Genomic DNA, 19,783 nt, shown 5'->3' with positions numbered 1-19,783 from the left:
TTTTTTGTCCATAAACTGTAACACTGAAAAAGGAAACTGAAAGTTGAGAATCCTACTTGGTCATGTGCAAGTAAAACTAATTAATAGCAAATTATGCAAATGAACAAGTGGGTAATATGGTCCAACATGAAATAAATACTATGCAATGCAATCATGAAGTCACTTGGAAAAACACTTTATTTTCCATGTTCTGAAAAATAAGCATTTTGGCATTCTTCTTGTAACAATGCCTTACATAAAACATTATTTCACAAACATTCTGACAGTTCACACATACTTTATGAACAAATAGCAATTAACATAAAAGCTAGTTCAGGCAGCTAATTACATCTTGTTCACGTCAGTCAAATAATTACACTGTGGATAAAGTCTCTTTTATATTGTACGTAATATTTTTAGCTTTGTACAAATACTTAAAAGCTGTGCATTTAATATGGTAACAGAATCTGATTCACTAATGAAGTCATGCTACTGAATGGATGCGAGCAGCTTGCTGGCATTGTCCAGTGAAAATAAAACTAAGTAACATTTTCAATATCTTTTTCAAAATAAAAACACTGATATATCTACTCTGCAATATATCTGTCTTTCATGGTTAAATTAGTGTGTGAAGCTTAAGTTGTTTTAAATAAAAAAATATTTTCTTGTCGTATCATGCACAGATAATGGTAAATAAAACAAACTATGAATACTGGTCAGTTCTCCGTCAGTCCTACAATGAGGCTACCTCCGTCTCCTCCGCTGCTGAGTTCTTAGGCGAGCACCGGAAGGTCTGGAAGCTAAAGAAAAAAAAAAATAAATAAGAGAAAGGAGTTCAGAAGCCAACTTCTCATAGTAACCTTAAAGCGACAATTACCCAGGGTTAAATTTACAGTTTACCCCAGTGGTTCCCAAACAATGGTGCCCAAGGGGTACAGTGAAAGGCACTAGAGGCACGTCAAAAAATTCCAAGATTAATCTTCATTTTATTTCATTTTCGGCCGCACAATTACAAACTTTTTAGATCACAGTTTTAGTCAGTTGGTTCGTAGCTGCAGTTGTCAGTGTTTAGCTGTTAGAATGTTGTTAATATATTTGTAGTGCTGATAAAGTCTGAGTGGAGGACGTTAGATAACGTGATATACGTAATCTGTAGCTCAGGTAAGGTCATTTTACAGCTGCAGATACTCACATATATTTGCTCTCTTATATTGCTGCTGCAACCTTTATGATTACAAATGAAGAAATTTCAGTCTTCTGCCTCCCTGAGCTCTGACAGGAACCCCAGACTGACCCACACCTGTTATACAGTAGTACTGAAACATCCCAAGCATTATTCTGTTTCAAGTAAACATTAATAGAAGTGCACTGTCAGAAAAAAGGTACTGTAGAAGTACGTGTGCTCTCCAAAGTAAAGGATGTGAATATCCACTAAATGATACATTAATGGTCTTAAGGCTCAAGGCTTTCTTAACTAAAGGTCCTGAAGACATACCCTTGAAAGTACCACCCCACTGATAGTTTAGTATCATTTTTCAGAGAGTGTGAGTGTGTCTGACACAAGATAAGTGTATGCATATAGTTTTGGTACAATTTTACAGTAAAAAAAGGAAAGAAGCACCATGCAAAGGTTGGGCTCTCGGATGGCTTTTGCCAAGGTCTCGGACCTTAATTAGCTTGTTATGGCTATGGCTTGTTCAGAGTCATAATTAGGAAAGGCCAGGTCATGCAAATTTCAAAGCTTTATAAACACTGATTCTTCCAACCTTGTCCCAACAATCAGTAGCCATGGACTCCACTAAACAGCTGCCTAGCACTAGCAATTAACAGGAATGGTGGAGGTCAAGCAGAGATCTGGAAGACCAAGAAGGCTTTCAGAGAGAACTGCTTGTATGATTGTTAAAAAGACCAATCAAAACCCCCGTGTGATTACAAAAGGCCTTCAGAAAGATTCAGTAGACACTGGAGTGGTGATGCACTATTCTACTGTGCAGCGAAACGAGCACAAATATGTGCAGACGAGTCATCAGAAGAAAAGCTTTCCTGCATCCTCACCAAAAAAAAAAAAATAAATTCAGTGTTAGAAGTTTGCAAAAGAACAAGACCTGTGGACCGATGAAGTTAAAACAGAATTTTTTGGCTGCAATGAGCAAGGGTATGTTTGGAGAAAAAAAAATAGTGCAGAATTTCATGAAAAGAACATCTCTCCAACTGTTAAGCACGTTGCAGCCAGTGACACTGGTAGAGGGAAGAATGGTTTCAATTAAATACCAGCAAATTCTGGAAGCAAACATCACACCATCTGTAAAAAAGCTGAAAATGAAAAGAGGATGTCTTCTATAACAGGATAATGATCCTAAACACGCCTCAAAATCCACAACAGACTACCTCATAAGGCGCAAGCCGAAGGTTTTGCCATGGCCCTCACAGTCCCCTGACCTGAACATCATCAAAAACCTGTGGATTGACCTCAAAAGAGCAGCGCATGCAAGACGGCCCAGGAATCTCACAGAACTAAAAGCCTTTACTTCTAGGAAGAATGGAAGAATGGAAGAATAGAAGAAAGGAAGAATGGGCGAAAATCCCCAAAACAAGAATTGAAAGACTCTTAGCTGGCTTCAAAAAGCATTTACAAGCTGTGATAATTGCCAAAGGGGTGTTACTAAGTACTGACCATACAGGATGCCCAAACTTCTGCTTTGGGTCCTTTTCCTTTTTCGGTATTTTGAAACTGTAAAAGACGGAAATAAACAAGCAATCTTGCTTAAAATATTGAAGAACTATGTCATCTTTATGCTGTTTGGAAATCAGATCATCTTTTACTCGCTTAGCTGTTCCCAGTGACAGAAATTTTGACCAGTGTACCCAAACTTTTGAATACATATATATTCATTAAGGTCGATTGATTTTATAAGTCTAAATGTCTTACATATCATGTTAATATAGGCGCGTGTGTAACAGATGGGTACACAGCAGGAAGTTTAATGCCTGAGGGGGTCCAGGATTGTAAAATGTTTGGGAACCACTGGTTACCTATTAGCCCAAATACAGTCAATCAGCCGAATGCCGGTGTCTGAAGTCTGCTTCTTTAGTTTTGAACTGCAACTACAGGTCTAAGCACTATGGGCCAGACATGATTTCGTAACGAGAACATCTGGGTACAACCATGAGGCATTTTGGGCTTAACGACGGTGGGAACATATTAGGGTTTATACTTAATTGACTTATTAGGGTTGGAACAAACTGAGCGCGAAATTTCTAAATCAATCCAACGTCTCATGAAGGCAGAGCTCAAATTAGTGATGGTGCGCTCGTCAACACTGACCGACTGATAACAAGCCAGTCATCAAGGCACGGATGTAACAAGTTAGCACGGCTGAAAGTCCCCTAGAAAACTCATAACAAGCATGTAGATGTCTGTTTGTGCACGCCTGGTCAAAACAGATGTTTATTTTTTTAAGTTAACAACTTCTGCAGAGAACACATTTCTGCATACTTTAATATACACTTACTCTTTATTTGCATACAGCTATGGGGTTGTCTTGTGGGATCAGACGTGTTGCAAAATTTTTTGTTAACAAGCTTACATGTTAACTGAGGCAAAAACTTGGCTTCCTGCATCGAAACAAAGTTTGTTTCCCAATTTACACAAGGAAATAGATCGTTGGAGCAACGCTATTGTCTATCCTGGATTATGGTGATGTGATATACAGATATACATCTGTAACTACTCTAGTGTAGTCTTTTTACTGGTGACCCCTACAACTGCCATCACTCTGTACTACATGAAAAGGTTGGCTGGTCATCTCTGGCTGGGCTGCAGGAGACCCATTGGCTTCCTTTTATCTATAAAGCGCTTACTGGCCATAAGCCACTGTACATCACAAAAATGCTCAGTGTAAATAATGCATTTTACCGGACTTGTTCCAGTGATTGGATTACCCTTCAGGTGCTGAGAGCTTTTACTGGGAAAATCTGCTTTTGGCTACAGTGCAGCAGTGAGCTGGAATTCATAACAGGAAACTCTAAAGCTTCGATCGCTGGTGTCACATGAACATTTTAAACTTCTACTTTACCTCCACTCAGCCTGCAGCTGTTTTATTTGATTTTAGTTAACACTTATTATGATTTTGGTCCATTTTAGTTATTGTGTCACTTTTATTATTCTTTTTTATTTATTTTACTTCTTAGCTAATGACGACATGTTATTGTTTAACATCTTCTATTCCGTTGTTTATTTCATTAACTATGTTTTTGTTCATTTTATCCCTGTTTGATCTGTCATTTATTAAGTTATTATACTGTTTTTTCAATTAAATTTACTATTATGACTATTATTATTACTTTTTTTAGCATTTGATATGTTTTTACAATCCAATTTTTTCAATCCCTGATTTCTGTATTGGCTACATTTTAAATGAGGGTCTCCCTCAGTGTACTCTGAGTTTAAACAAAGGTTGATTGATTGATTGATGGATTTAGGTAGTGTCTCTATACCCTTGATTTCCAGGTAGAATTTGTGACTGCTGGAGCTTTTCTGGACTCCATTATAGACTCAGAGCATTATTTCAGTGGGGGTCTGTTGTTGGATTTACACTCACCGGCCAATTTATTAAGTACACCTCCTTGTTTCTACACTTGTGTCTATTTTACAGAGCAGGTACTATTTGGGTGGTGGATCATTTCAGCACTGCAGTGACACTTGTGGTAATGTGTGTTGTGCTGTCACAAGTGGATGGACTACAGCCTGTAATTGTACAACTACAAAGTACACCTATATGGTAAATGGACCAGGTATCAGACAAGTGTGCTTAATGAAGGGCCGGTCAGTGTATGTGCAAATTGATTTAACTGTTTCATTTTCATTTAATGTCTGATTTATTCAGGATCAATCCTTACACTCACCGAATGATGTGAACGTAAAACCGCTAAACGTGGGTGCAGCAGCTCCAAAAGCGTTTTGGCTGCCAAAGCTTTGAAAAATCGGGGTCACTGGAAAGGTGACTTGGGCCACTGGAGGAAGAGCTGGGAAAGAAGAATTAGTTTATTATTAAAATCACTTTTAATCTGCTCTCTCTGTACAAATCCCCACCTGGGAGTCTTGCATACAAACAGGATTTACCATAATCTGGAAAATGGCAAAATTAGAAGCTGCTCAACACAACACATCCTCTACTATTAAAAAACCTGGAATCACTTGTTATTAAAATACCTTACACAGGCTGCATGAACGTAATATAATAAAATGTACACAATCTACTCTAAGATTTAAGTAAAGCAGGTATTTTTGGAGATGCATGTTTATTGTGACATCATTCTCAATATTGATCTCTTTCTTATTTCGGACATTCTGGACAAATGTTAAATTCTTTTGTTTCACAGCTTCAAATTATTTGGAACTTGCAGACATTAGCATTATATTATATGAAATATCAAATGGAAGTGGCTCAAAGTCAGTGTTGGAAACCCATTTCAGACTTTGTAATGGCTTGGAATTTAGGCTAAAATCCTTTTGCTTTGAGCGACCATATACCTTAATTCTGTTTATTTTATTAAAAAAGAAATGACTGAACATTCCATTTTGTCACTACCAAAACAACAGCTCTAAAACTTTTTAAAAGTTTCGGTAGTGACAAATTTAGCTAATTTGGAGCAGAACTCAAAGGTGCTAGCCAGTACATGACTGGCAAACACAGCTTTGAACAGCTGTACACACATAAAATCACATTTTTTTCTTTAAAACACACACAAGTTTACTTAACTGCTTTTTGCTTATTACTTTTGAGCAACAGTGTATCTCCTTCACATCCATAATTTACTGTTATTTGACATGAACTCTCACCTGCATTTAGCTCGGTGTCTGCTTTTGGTTTTGTATTGTGAATAATGATGACATCCTTCACTGTAAAAAAGAGAAAAAGACCTTAGTATAAAGTACCTTTAGAATGACAGGACTAAGACACGTATTATACAATATAAATTCTTTCTTTGCTGTCTTTGTAGTGGAGATATGACATTTCTCTTTTCCGATACCAATACTGAACACTGAGTATCGGCTGATACCACTCCGATATTTATTAAAAACAGCTAAGCTTTAAAATGAACTGTTTTTAATTGAAACACTAAACATAAAATGAGCAACTACAAGTAGACAATCATGTTTAAACTACTTTAAACAATCTCAGGGTTCCTATGGTTTTTCCCCCATGGCTATGATTTTCTACATGTTAGCTGTTGCTCACAAAAGGTGATCTTAAAATGACGCACAACTATCGACTTTCTTAACATAAAAGGGTCAAAATCTTACATTTTTAATGTATGTTATTTTTCCCCACTATGGTCCACTTATAATTTTTGCCTGGGTTTATGTACCAAAAGTAGTCATAACTAATTTTCCAACCTCTCTTTATGCCTTAGAATAAAACAGTCTGTTTTTGCTACTGTACTTTTAAAACTGATCTACATAAATAAGAGCTGTTCTGATTGGCTATCCTGTATTATATCTTGGTCAACAAGCAGCCAAAACAACTGAAACGCTCATTGTAAGTTCAGCACAAATGGGCGGGGCTAAACTGCTAAAAGCAATGACTTCGAAACAGGCTGTTGTTGTTTTTGCAGCAGTCCACATATAGACTATATGGATGTTATGATATTTTAAACATGTTTCCATGCTACTTTTCCATTATATAGGTCCTTCATAGTCATCAGTACAATCCCTAAATCCCCACTACTTGCTAGGTGACATACTGGCACGCACCCACATAGGACTGGGTGATATGAAAAATATTATATCACAATACTTCAAGAAATTTTCATGATACATGATATGCGTCACAGTATTTCATTTTTTTATATTTAATGAGTTGGAACGAAATAGAACCTGTAGTGTCACATAAAATACTATAATAATAATAATAATAATAATAATAATAATAATAATAATAATAAGAAGAAGAAGAAGAAGAAGAATGATAATAATAACTACAATAATAATAATAATAATACCTACAATTATTTTTATTCAATGTTTCACAAACTGTGCTGTACCAAATCTAAATTATGCTAACTTTGTAATGAAGCATGCAGTTAGTCAGTGTTTAAGTACTAACGATTTCAACAATGTACTCAGAAAAGCGTATTGTGACCTAATTTTTCACAATAACAATAAAATATCATTAAGTTGCCCAACTCTACACCCACAAAAACCACTCATCATTTTAGTGAACATTCTGTTAAAATATCAGAAGCAAACATTACCAACTGCTCAAACTAGATATTAGCAGCTAAAATATGCAATGACTGTGACTCAATGGCTCAAATTTACACTAATATTTCCAAGATATTTTATCAATTTCCTGATTTTCCATCCATAGGCTATAAATTTCCATAGTGTTCCAGGTCAGACATGTGGGAACCCTGACTCTGTTACCCCAGAGGGAAAAAAGGAGTTAAGAACATGACATCACATAATCACAGGTTCAAAAAAGTACTCTAGTTGTGATCTAGCCTGCACTGTATGAGGGTTATAGATGACGTGAATATGTGAAACAATGCAATGCCTTTATCGTTGCTTTACTTGTGAAACAAATCTCAAACCTGCATGGCTTGGATTTACAGCCACTGATGTCTCACCTTTCTCTGAGATATTCACAAATCCACCTTGGCAGACATCTTCAAGCAGAGCCTGGAATTCAGACACAGCACTCATCACACACCCAAAGCCTGGGTCCACGGTGATGCCCGGTACGTCCATGGTCACAGGCTGAATGCATGCAGATCTGTAGTTCTAAACATGAACATCAAGCAAAAGAGGAAGAGGCTGGATGTCAGTGATATTGCAACCCACAGAAAAACACGATATATAGCATATAGTGAAAGTAGATAATGGATAATGCACAAACGGATGTAAAAGATGTGTTGCTGTCCATAGATAACCATGAGCTCTAGCATAAAGAAGCTGATAGGTTTCACTTAAGACTTCCCAGTGTTGATGACTGCATGAATTCATGAATACAGCCTACATACATAAGCCTGTAGTGAAAGCCTACTATAACAGCTGTGCCTTGACGTTGTCAAGGACGCCCATAGTTAGAGGGCCATGTTAACATGTCACCGCAAATCTAACGAAAGAGACATTCATGCCTAAAACTAGAGTTTCATATGTTACTTGTTATTTTATGCAATAATCTATAGTGCAGCACTGTTTCCCTCAGGCTCATCGGTTCTACCATAATAGTGGTAGTTAAGTTGCTTTGGCAGTAGTAGAGTACATTAGGAGTAGCTGGTGTTGTTACTGATGAAGTTTAATAGTAGACTTACTTTCATGCAATGTCATTTCAGAGCACAAGAGTCGCACTGATGTAGCAATGTTCATATTTCGACTCAATAATGACCTCGTAAGTCAGAGGATTCAGTTACAATCAACTGAAAAATGTACATAGTACAAAAAAGTATCAAGTTTGGTGATTTTCAAAAATCCCATTCATTTTTGTTGACTACAGAAAGACACATGACTTCAGAGGACTATAAGGAATCCCTAAGGTGTCAGCCTAGCCTAACTGATAGCCTGAAAGGCTAATAAATACAACCAAGCTAGTTATATATCTAAGTAGCCAGCTGCCTTGCAACTTAAACTTTTAGCTAGTGGTCATCTTCATCTGATGAGTCAATCTGTCAGTTGAGTAATTCAGTCTCTCCATTGTAACGATGATTTCAAGGAGTTACTATGGATATATGGCTGCAATAAAATATTCTGCTTACTCACAGTAACATCAGCAATCTGCCTTCCTTCCGCTAAAAAATAAAAACAACTCACACTTAAAAACCCACCTCCAAAGCAGCTTTTTCAAAATTATTTCCACCTTCTAGATACATCATCAGAAGGAGACAATCTTACTCCACAGACTACTGCAGCACCTCTACATGATGTACTTGTTCACAACAGATGTAACAAAGGCTAAATTTTTCATTTTGGCCAGAATCTCCCTTTTAGTTTAAGATTCCATAAGCTATATCACATAGAATGTTTGTCAACTTTATTTAAAAATGTTTTGACCAGATTTCATGGACATGACAAGTATATACTGCAGGCACCAACATGCTCAAATAGACATATTTGCGGAGCCTCTCAAACCCATTTCCATTTTGGTACAGCTTTTTGACCATCCAGGTCAGAGGTGCTACCTGGAGGAAGGAGATATGGTCCTCAGCTTGGACCAGCTGGCCTAACTCAGTATCTCGTTTCTTCAGCTCAGCGATCTCCCGCTCCAGCTGCCGGAGCAGTTCCTCTGCCTGGCCTGTGGCTGCTCTCTCCTGAGCCCGAATCAGCTCCTTCACCTCTGTGCGCCGCCGCTCTATAGAGCACACCAGCTCCGTGAAGATCCGCTCACTCTCCTCCAGAGCTGCCTGCGCAGAGAGCTGAAAGGAACGAATGGATCAGAATGCAGATGACTTGAAAAGTAAACATGTCAGTGGATTCCCTGACTGTTATTATACAGGATGATACACTAAGACTTGCTCTGTACCAAAGCAAACAGGTTCTTAAAAGTGACATAGTATTAAAACCATATTAATGTATCAAGTTTTGCCTCAAAAATGTTTTAGTGTAGTTTGTGGAAAGGCATATGATGTGTAAACGGTGTCACAGTTTTGACTGATGTAGCCACTTAGAAAGTCAGCTTGTCTTATTTTACAGTAAAACTAAATTTCCTCACTTTCTTGAAATAAAGTTTGATGATTTACATACATACATGTTTTTGGTACATAAACCTACACAAATGCTTTACAGGGCCTTACAATACAAGACAAATGTTAGATAAGTGCCCTTTAAGGGGTGCTGCAAAAATAATAACAGCCACATTTTTTTAATATCAGGAAAGTATTTCCTTTTTTTCTGTTGCAATGATCAGATGACACGCATGCTGTTAAGAAGTTAAGCTTCTTAATGTTTGCATGATACTTTTATATAATCCACATATTTAAATACACTAGAGGACACGTTGAAGGCAATAAGACTTTCATTACACCATAAAAGAAGAAACACACAGAATGGTAAATGATGCTGGTGATTGGTCGAGAGGAACCACAGAAGTAGCTACCTTCTAATCCCAAATCAACCAAAAAACAAACTGATCAATAGAAACAACAGATAATGTCTAACAATGATGAAAGAAACCCTGAATGTGAGCCCATCAGCATGGCTTATCTGTTCTGAGTAGATATTTCAAGTCTCCTACTCACAGTGAGAGACTGCGTAGCCTGTCTCAGATCCTGCAACTCCTTCTCTCTCTCCTGAATCTTCTGTTGAGAATTCCTCTGCATCTCGGCCACGGTGTTCTGTAAACACATGCAAATGTTGAATGTTTAAAGTTAGAGGATAATGTAACTTTCTTTCCTTTTCATATCGTGACATATTTTGCATAGTGTCAGGGAGGGTCTCTGAGCTAGCTGGGTGCTTTCTCTCTATGGTCAGTGGGGGTGGTGGAAGGGGGAGGTGAAAAACTCTGAAGACGTTTTAGAGGTGGGCAAAAAGTCACCTTGACGAGAAACAAGAATTTTAAATAGTATAATATGATAAACTGTGCTCAATATAATGAGGGTGTTTTGATCTGAAATTGTTAACTGTAGAAAAACGTATTGACATATTCACAGTGGTGGTGATAGGAACCAGGCGTCACGTCTGCAATGCGAATATAACCAATTTATCTACTATTCAAACCACCAGTGAACCTACACGTGTCTTCTGTCGTCTTTCTTTGGGGATTATTTTGCCCTGCATGTACCTCCCCCCGCATTAATGTATTAAAAAATAATTTAGACCAAATCTTAATATCACAAATAACAACCCTTAAATCAAACCTAATTTGAAAAACAATGTCTCACGCATTAGGCAGCATATTTATAACCAATGCATGTAACACCTTTCTGTGAAAGAGCTTTTAGATACATTAAACACTTCAGACGTCTGGTTCCTATCACCACCACTGTGATCAATTCTGACCGGCTAAGTTTCTCTACAAGGGAACACTGGAGCAGTTCACATCAATTACTTTGAATGCCTTTGTTTACAACATAATAATTTAATAATGCAAAAATTAAGATGAATCCCCCTTTAACAATGTCGTACACGTTACACAATAACACAAAAGACCCCAGTATGGCCTAGAAATTCTACCTTTTTCTCTGTCATCTCTGCTGAGGCCAGAACAGTGTCATGGCCTTTGTGTTCATCTGTCAGACAAAGGTAGCAGATACAGTGCTGGTCTGTCCTGCAGAACACCTCCAGAAGCTTGTCATGGCGAGAGCAGAGGCTGTCCTGCAGCTTGTTGGACGGAGCCGTGAGCCTGTGCTTCTGGAAGGCAGGGGACTCGTAGTGAGGCTTGAGGTGGGTTTCGCAGTACGAAGCTAAGCAAACCAGGCACGACCTGAAGGCTTTATTCTTCCGACCGATGCACACGTCGCACTCCACGTCCCCGGGCTCGGCGAACGTCGGCTCGGACATAGGAGCCTCGGGAACCGCCGACGAGGGAAACCGAGACCCGTTTTCTTCAGCTTATCCACGACATCGGCTAGCATGGTGTTCCTGCCCAGCACGGGCCTCGGGGCGAAGCTCTGCCTGCACTGGGGACAGCCGTAAATGCCCAGGTAGTCGTCCTGGTCCCAGTAGCCTTTGATGCAGCCTTTACAGTAGCTGTGTCCGCACGGCACCGTCACAGGGTCCTTCAGGACGTCCAGGCAGATGGAGCAGTTAAACTGATCCTGCTCCAAAAACACTCCAGCCTGCGCCATTTTCTGGTTTATGACAGTAAACACTGCGGGGCGAGGCGGACAGGCAGGGTTTGTTTTTGCAGGAAGAAGGAGGGTCATGTGACAAGTGAGAGGGAGGGGCCTGTATCCGGAAGCCCGGAGGGAATTGTGAAAAGGTTTTTTTATTTATATATATTTTTTATATTTATATTTTAGATTATATTTATATTTTTTATTATAATTATGTTTCATATTACAACAGACAAATGCATTTGGAGGGGAGGCATGTATGGATCACAAATCCAGTAGTAAATATAACTTACACATATAACTTAAAATATAAATAATAAATAAATATTTTTGATAATATTTATAATAATAAATAATACATATTTTTAAATATATATTTTTACACACACACACACACACACACATATATATATATATATATATAAAAAATGTGTATGTGTAAAAAAATATATATAAAAATAATATTTTGAACACTAATACTGTACTGTGGTTTGACTAAACATTTGACTAAATATTTATTAAATGCAACTGAACTTGAAGTTGAGTGTGAAAGACTAAATTAAATGAATTAAATCTATCCCTGACCCCAACCTCAATGCAAAAACAACATACTCATAAACGTAACCCTAACCATAATGGTGTTGATAATCAATTGGGTATCACCGGAAAGTTTGTTGACGATTGAAGTATCTGTAGCTTATCTATAGGGGACCTCATCCATATTTTTACAACCCCTATTACATTATTACACTTCACTACTATGGAGTTATTCACATCAACAAGCTTGTTGAAATAATAAACGTAATCTCTCTCCAAAAGCATGAAACAAAAATCACATTTAAAGAACAAATGTGGACTCACGTTGACCTAAGCAGAAAGAGCAGAGCATTTGTTCAGTAAGTTGGGCATGTAAGGAATATATAACTGTATATTTCTAAGATGTTTTGGCATCATGAGGTCACAATATGAGAGAGTTTAATAGATTTATTTGACTATTAAAATCATTATCAAAAAAATAACTGACTGCACTCACTAACAGTATTCGTTAATGTTGCTTTTTATTTGATCTTTTAGTGAGTCATTAGAATTGAGTCATGTTACGATTAAAAGACCAATCACTGATGTAATGATAGGGGAGGGCTAGAACACAGTCAGCACACCCCCGCCCCAACCCCAGGACTCATCTCTCACTCACTCTAATATGTTAGTTAAGTCTTTTTACTTTAGCTAGCTCCTACCATGTGAGAATGTGTGTTTGTGCAAATATGATGACCTGTTGAGATGAATTTACATGGTTTTATCAATTCTCTCAATCAGGTTTTTTGTGTTCCTGTAACCCTGAAAAGCACTTAAATTGTGTCTATTTGAATTGCATTTTGTGGTCTTCTGTCTTGCATGTTAGGATATATCTTCACAGAAATTATGAATGGCTGTTTTTCATACATTTCCAAATTTTTATCTTAAAGGGGGCAAGCTTCTCTACAATAAAGTACATCAAACCACTATGAATGACTTTGTGTACATCTCAGTGATTAAGTTATGCAGGTATTTTGGTGTAATTCACCTTTGAAACTACCACTATGGACCTAACCTAGAAATCTACAGGCACTAGATGGCAGTATTAAAGCAAGAAGAGGTAGAAGACTGAAGCTCCAAACTGGCAGGGTTTAGGAATGCTAAATTATTGGTGGAAATATTAGGAAATACACATTAGTCACAAATCTTTATTAAAATGACTTTATTTTAAAATGCAGACCTTGCTCATTTTGCTTGATTTCATTTCAAATAATACCTGTTAAATTAAAAACATGCAAATGCTTGTTGTGCGCAAACTGCATTTCAGTGCATCGTCTCAAGTACTTTAAATAAAATAAACAAACACATTCTCCATATAAATAATAAACAATCCTTTAGGATGGTTTAAATTAAATAGACAGTACATTAGAATAACACAGACCTGGAGAAACAGTCTATAAATACGTAACTGTTGATATTCACTAACAGTCACTAGAATCATTTACACTTCACCAGAATTTTACTTTTCAATCTGCAAAAATACCATCAGTAGTTATTGCACATTTGAAGTAAAGCTATTTTCAAGTTTAGGATAAAGATGTTTGGTTATAATTTACTTGATCAGATCATATTTATTCATTTATGTATTTGGTCAGATATACTAGTGTCTCTAAGGACCCAGTACATGCAATCAAATGTTCCCTTTTCAACAAAAGACATTCTCTGTGTCCAGTCAGCATCAACTATAGTACAAGCCTGTTTCCAAGAAAGTTGGGATGCTGTGCAAAATATAAGTGAAAACAGAATGATATGCAAATCGTGTAAACCCTATTTTAAAAAAAATTGAAAATAGTATAAAAACAACACATCAAATGTCGAGACTGAGAGATGTTTTTGTTTTTTGAAAAATAAATGCCCATTTTGAATTTGATGCCAGCAGCACATTTCAGAAAAGTTGGGAGGGGGGCATGTTTGTTGCTGTGCTGCATCACCTCTTCTTTTTCTTAGTTCTGAAAGTGAAATGTTTTCCTATTCTTGCTTGATATAGGATTTCAACTGCTCAAACATTTTGGGGTCTCCTTTGTCATATTTTTCATTTTATAATGCGCCAAGTGTTTTTAATGGGTGACAATTTAGCACCTGGACTCTTTTAATATGGAGCCATGCTGTTGTAATACAAATGCAGAATGTGGTTTGTCATTGTCTTGCTGAAATAATCAAGGCCTTCCCCGAAAAAGACGTTATCTAGATGACCTGTATATATAGTTCAGCATTAATGGTGCCTTCACAAATATGCAAGTCACCCATCATGTGCACTAATGCACCCACACAGCATCATAGATGCCAGCTTTTGATCTGTGTGATAATAACAAGCCGAGTGGTCTTTAGTCCGGAGGATGCAGTGTCCATGATTTCCAAAAAGAATTTCAAATTTTGATTTGTCGGTCCACAGGACACTTTTCTATTTCGCCTTAGTTTATCTCAACTGAGCTCAGGCCCAGAGAAGGCACCGGTGTTTCTGGATCCTGTTTATATATGGTTTCTTCTTTGTAGTAGAGTTTTAACTTGCATTTGTGGATGCAGCAGCGAACTGTGTTCATAGACAATGGTTTTCAGAAGTGTTCCTGAGCCCATGCAGTGCTGCCTGAGAGCCTTAAGATCACAGATAGCCAGTATTGGTTTTCAGACTTATCCCCTGCATACAGAGATTTCTTTGGATTCTCTGAATCTTTTAATGATATTCTGTACTGTAGATGATGAAATCCCCAATTTCTTTGCTATTTTACACTGAGAAACATTATTCTTGAATTGTGGCACTATTAACCTGCACGGTCTTTCATAGAATGGTAAACCCGTCCTCATCTTTACTTCTGAAAGACTCTGAGAGGCTCTTTTTATACCCAATCTTATTACTGACCTGTTCCCAATTAATCGCCAGGTTTTATTTTAGCATGAAACAACTTTACCAACCTTTTTTCTCCCATCCCAACATTTTTAAATGTGTTGCTGGCATCAGATTTAAAAAAGGCGTATTTTTTACAATTTGATATGTTGTCTTTGTACTATTTTCACAGCATTACATTCTATTTTTATCCACATTCTCCACAGTGTTCCAATTTATGTGAAAACATGGTTGTATAAGTAACGAAAATCAAGTTGAATGCAAAGACCTCAAAGTGCTTTAAGGTACCGTTTTTCTACATAAAGTTATAATACGCACTCTATAAATATCAGGTACAGGTTTTAGATATGCATGGGCGAATGGACGACTCTACATTTTAAGCTGGGTGTACACATTCAGAACTAGAAATGCCTTTTTTTTCAAGATTATATGTTCTTTTAAGGTATCTCACATCACATAAATAAGAACTAGGGCAAATGTGCTTGATAAAGAATATATGGTCCCTATCTGAAATCACTTGGTCTTGTCCTCCAATCCACTCTCTGCTCTCAGTGCCTGACTGCTAGCTGAGATGAACTTGATCCACTGCTGAAGGTCCTCTGGGATATCAGGGCATTCCACCTAAAACAAACAGCCAGGAAAATGTGCCTATTTTTAGTACGTTAAAGGGCCCATTTCATGGAAAATCAGTTTGACATTGTATGTAAACGCTGTAAGTTTTAAAATATACCATTCACTCCCAGGTCCAAAGAGCCCATATATGGAAACCAAGCTGCAAAAATGGTCTATTCTGAATTCACTGTTTTTTGATGTCATGAAAACCAGCTCATTTACATACCCATCTATTCAGTTCTACTGCAGTTTAGCCCTGCTTAGTGTTTTACACCAGAGGCACAAAACAAAACAGCTAATCAGTTCTCATTTACATATATTTGTCTAAAGCGCACATTAATTAAAAGATTCTAAGGGATACAGAGAGGTTGGAAAATTGTCATGTAAAACTAAATGATGACTGATTTGGTACATAAAACCACACAAATGTCAGAAGTGGACCTCAGGGAAACAAAATAAAATGCAGATGTAAGATATGGGCCTATATTCATTTTCAGTATATTAGTGCTCTCAACATTTTGTGAGTAAAATATTTGAGACTTGGCACAGTGAAGTTTTGCCCAATCTAATTAAACTGGTTCATTTGCAGCATAGACACATGATACAGAAGGTGAGCTTTATAGTGCTCCAACTGAATGCGCTAGTCAGGAGCTAGCACATTCAATTGGTGTACTAAGAACTAACACACTAGCCAACACCTTTAGTACAATATGATACAATACAATACAACTCAATACAACACAACTACATACAATACAAGTACATACGATACAATACAAAATGATATAGGAATGGAAATTTGGCCAGTTCTTCTGGCTGATAACCGACCGTCATTAGACAGTGATTAATCCTTAACTGGTAAACCTAACATGAAGGATGTGACCCATCAATTAAACAGATACTTCCGGTTCTAAAATCTGATTGGCTGAGCCATGTTGAAAGCCACTGTAAAATACTTGATCTTTGCAAACATATGAGCACACATATAAACTGAATTCTGTATTAATGCGCTGAGATACTAAAAAGTGCTCCTTGTATGGACTGTGGACTGGAGTATAATACAATATGTTCATGATTATATGACCAAAACTAAACAGGACCCAGTTTCCAAAAGCATCTTAGTGTTAAGATCACCTTAACTAGCAGGCAGAGTGCGCAATGTGATGCTTACTTGACCATTTAAGAATAAACTTTGCGCTAAGATTCTTTTTGGAAACCCAGCTGAGCTATATTTTAAAGTCTATAGTTCTATATTTATCACTCATTACTAGCCCATCAATGAGATGTTGTCTGTCTTATTGTTTGTAGGTGTTTGTTTTAAACAGTGGTCCCAAACACCACTATTTTTAGCTCTGCAGTTCATTTTTTAGTAGGTTCATCTAGCAGAACTAATTGCCTATTACGCCCTCATGCGTACAATTGAAAAACATTCCTCAACTTAACTGATAGACCTAACTATTCAAATAGGAACTGTTGCTTATTGAAAATTAAAATTGAATTAATGTTTTTAACCAATAGCACTGATCGAACAATTGTTTATTTGTCAGTTAATGGTTAATAATTCACATCCCTAATAAGATATGGTGTATTGTAACTCCTGCACACCTCACCTGACAGGAGCCATCATGATCTTACCTTTCTCTTGCAGAGGAACTCCAAAATCTTGTCTGGAGAGCTACGAAGGACGTTTTGCCTGCACAGCATCACTGCAGAGATGAAGCCGTCTGATTTGGAGACGAATCTCTGCTCCACATAGAAGGACTTTTCATCCCAGGCGACGATGCGGGTACGCAGCTCAAAGGCCTCCCCAAATGCGAGTGAGCGCCGGTAGCGGATGGTCGAGGCTCCAATGACCATTGTGGCCTTCAGCACACGGGAGGCCTTGAAGATCCCGTTGCGGGTGTAGAAGGCAACCCTGCCCATATCGCACTCCCTCAGGTAACGGGCGTTGTTCATGTGGCCCATGAAGTCCAGGTCCTGCGGAAGCACTCGGCTATGGATGACCTGCTCAGCCAGCACATCTCTGACCGGTTCCTGGAGTGCACATTTTATTACGACCCATGCCCCCCTCAGGAAGTACCACACGTCAAAGCAGCCAAACAGCACCAACAGGGCTGACAGGACCCACAGCATGCTGTCTCTAAAATCAGAGATCGTAAGTGGGATTAAACACACGCCTACACACTTGACTACTCAAGTCACTCAGTGATCAACAATTTCTCATGGCCATTAACCCATTAGTGTCCAGATTTGACATTTTTCATTTCTTTTGGTCCATCTGTTCTTTGAGCTTGCCTAAATCACAAATCTGAGGAAATATTTCATATCGATTTACACATATGGATAAATACTGATGTAGTGTAAATGAAAATTACATGAATGCACAAAATTCAAATAAATCCAAGGTATAACTACACAATGTTCATCACTTTAGACCAGGGCTGCCCAAAATGTGGCCCATGGGCCAAAGCTGGCCTGTCAGAACAATTGATATGAACGGCCAGAAAGGTTCCCTAATCATACACCCTGACCCAGCAAGAAACAAACTTATTTCATACTATATATAACTTATTCAAATCTTATTTTCCTTTTAAAATGTGCATTTCTGAGGTGTTTTATTTTTATAAAATATGAAGTATTATTATAAAAAAACTACCTTCTATTGTCTTTTTGGCCTTCAGACCACCACAAACATGTTGACCCCCAGCATAAAATTCATGGAACACAGAACAAAATTCATGGCATTTTTCCTTATGGTACTAAATTTAGTGGTTGGACATGAATCGATGAACCTGGACAGTGGATAATAATATTATTTGTAATTAAAAAAAAAAAAATAATAATAATAATGTTAATAATACTCCACATAACACCTTTTATATATTGAAATGCAGCTCAAACAGATTCACAAAGAGAGTAAATAAATACACAAACATAAGACAACAACAGAAAAAAAACATTATTCACATTAGTCAGTATTCAGGCCTCAGAGGTAATTCACAGTAATGAATCAGTTTTGGTTTGGCTACAGTACCCAGGCATCAGAGCATCTGTATTCAAGCTAACAACCTACATAAATTATAAACCTAAGCTAACATAACAAGGTCCAAAGTATTCTACAACCCTAAATAAATTCCTCAAATGCTTAAGTTTAGTTAGCTTAGCTTGTTTTCTGACAATGCAACTGCAAATCTTTTATATTTAAACACCATCATGAGAAAAGCCACCATCTTCTCACTGTAGCCTCTACAGCCTCACCGGCTGCAGTAGAGAATGCTAGCTAGCTTTGCCCACTCATGTTGATGCGGCTAACCGGGCAGAGGCGACAAAATACGGCTGCAGCATCAGAAAACAAGCCATTCAACACGCCTGAACTCAACTAAATGAGAAACGTTCAATTCAGAGATTTTTTCATTGCTACAAACAGACAGCATTTTCATTTACTCACGCTATGAGAAGCCGGGTGCAGAATGAAGGTACTTCCGTGTGCGTTTGGATTGGCGTGCGCAGCAGTCACGTGGGCAGCGACGATTCCGCCTCCTTTCTGGTTAAAACAGCTTATTTTCCGTGACCCGGTACAGCTAACGTTACACTACATGTCCGAACGTTTGTAGACACGTTTATTCTGAAACAAAGGGTGTTAATGCGGAGTTTGCCCCCCTTTACTGCAGTTACAGCCTCTACTCTTCTGGGAAAACTTTGCACTAGATGTTGGGACATTGCTGTGAGGATTTGATTGCATATAAGAGCGTTAGTGAGGTCAGATAATGATATGGGATGCTTAGTTCCATCACAAACGCCACTTCAACTCATCAGAGAAATTGGATGGTGCTCCATCACTCCAGAGAAGTGGGTATAAAGCCCACCAGTACTGGGCTGTGGGGCTTTATACCACTCTAGCCCACACTCAGGACTGGATATGGTGATATTACTGGATATTTGCTTATGTCAGCAAAGGGTGCACCTTAAAGGACCCATCTCCTACATTTTTTCGCTGAG

The 19,783-nt window shown here is 37.8% G+C and overlaps 2 protein-coding genes across 2 annotated transcripts; both read right to left on the bottom strand.

The window, feature by feature from the left end:
- Positions 1-154: 154 nt before the first annotated feature.
- On the bottom strand, positions 155-11,823 carry ftr67 (finTRIM family, member 67). The gene is given in 9 exon segments (XM_036556451.1): positions 155-779; positions 2,654-2,710; positions 4,885-5,004; positions 5,822-5,881; positions 7,612-7,765; positions 9,163-9,396; positions 10,219-10,314; positions 11,153-11,509; positions 11,512-11,823. Coding segments are annotated over 9 exon segments (1,389 nt in total). The 5' UTR covers positions 11,767-11,823; the 3' UTR covers positions 155-723.
- A 3,170-nt stretch (positions 11,824-14,993) lies between these two features.
- Positions 14,994-19,259, bottom strand: si:ch73-52e5.2 (protein THEM6). The gene is made up of 3 exons (XM_036556303.1): positions 19,233-19,259; positions 17,420-17,924; positions 14,994-15,793 (listed from the first exon to the last, which is right to left on the bottom strand). The coding sequence occupies exons 2-3, from the start codon at positions 17,915-17,917 to the stop codon at positions 15,686-15,688; spliced, it is 606 nt and encodes a 201-aa protein (XP_036412196.1). The 5' UTR covers positions 17,918-17,924; positions 19,233-19,259; the 3' UTR covers positions 14,994-15,685.
- Between the last annotated feature and the right edge of the window lie 524 nt (positions 19,260-19,783).

Source organism: Colossoma macropomum, unplaced genomic scaffold (genome assembly GCF_904425465.1).
Source record: "Colossoma macropomum unplaced genomic scaffold, Colossoma_macropomum, whole genome shotgun sequence".
NCBI classification, from domain to species: Eukaryota; Metazoa; Chordata; class Actinopteri; order Characiformes; family Serrasalmidae; genus Colossoma; species Colossoma macropomum.
Note: the sequence above shows the minus strand (reverse complement) of the source record. Positions and strands in the feature narration are given on the sequence as shown.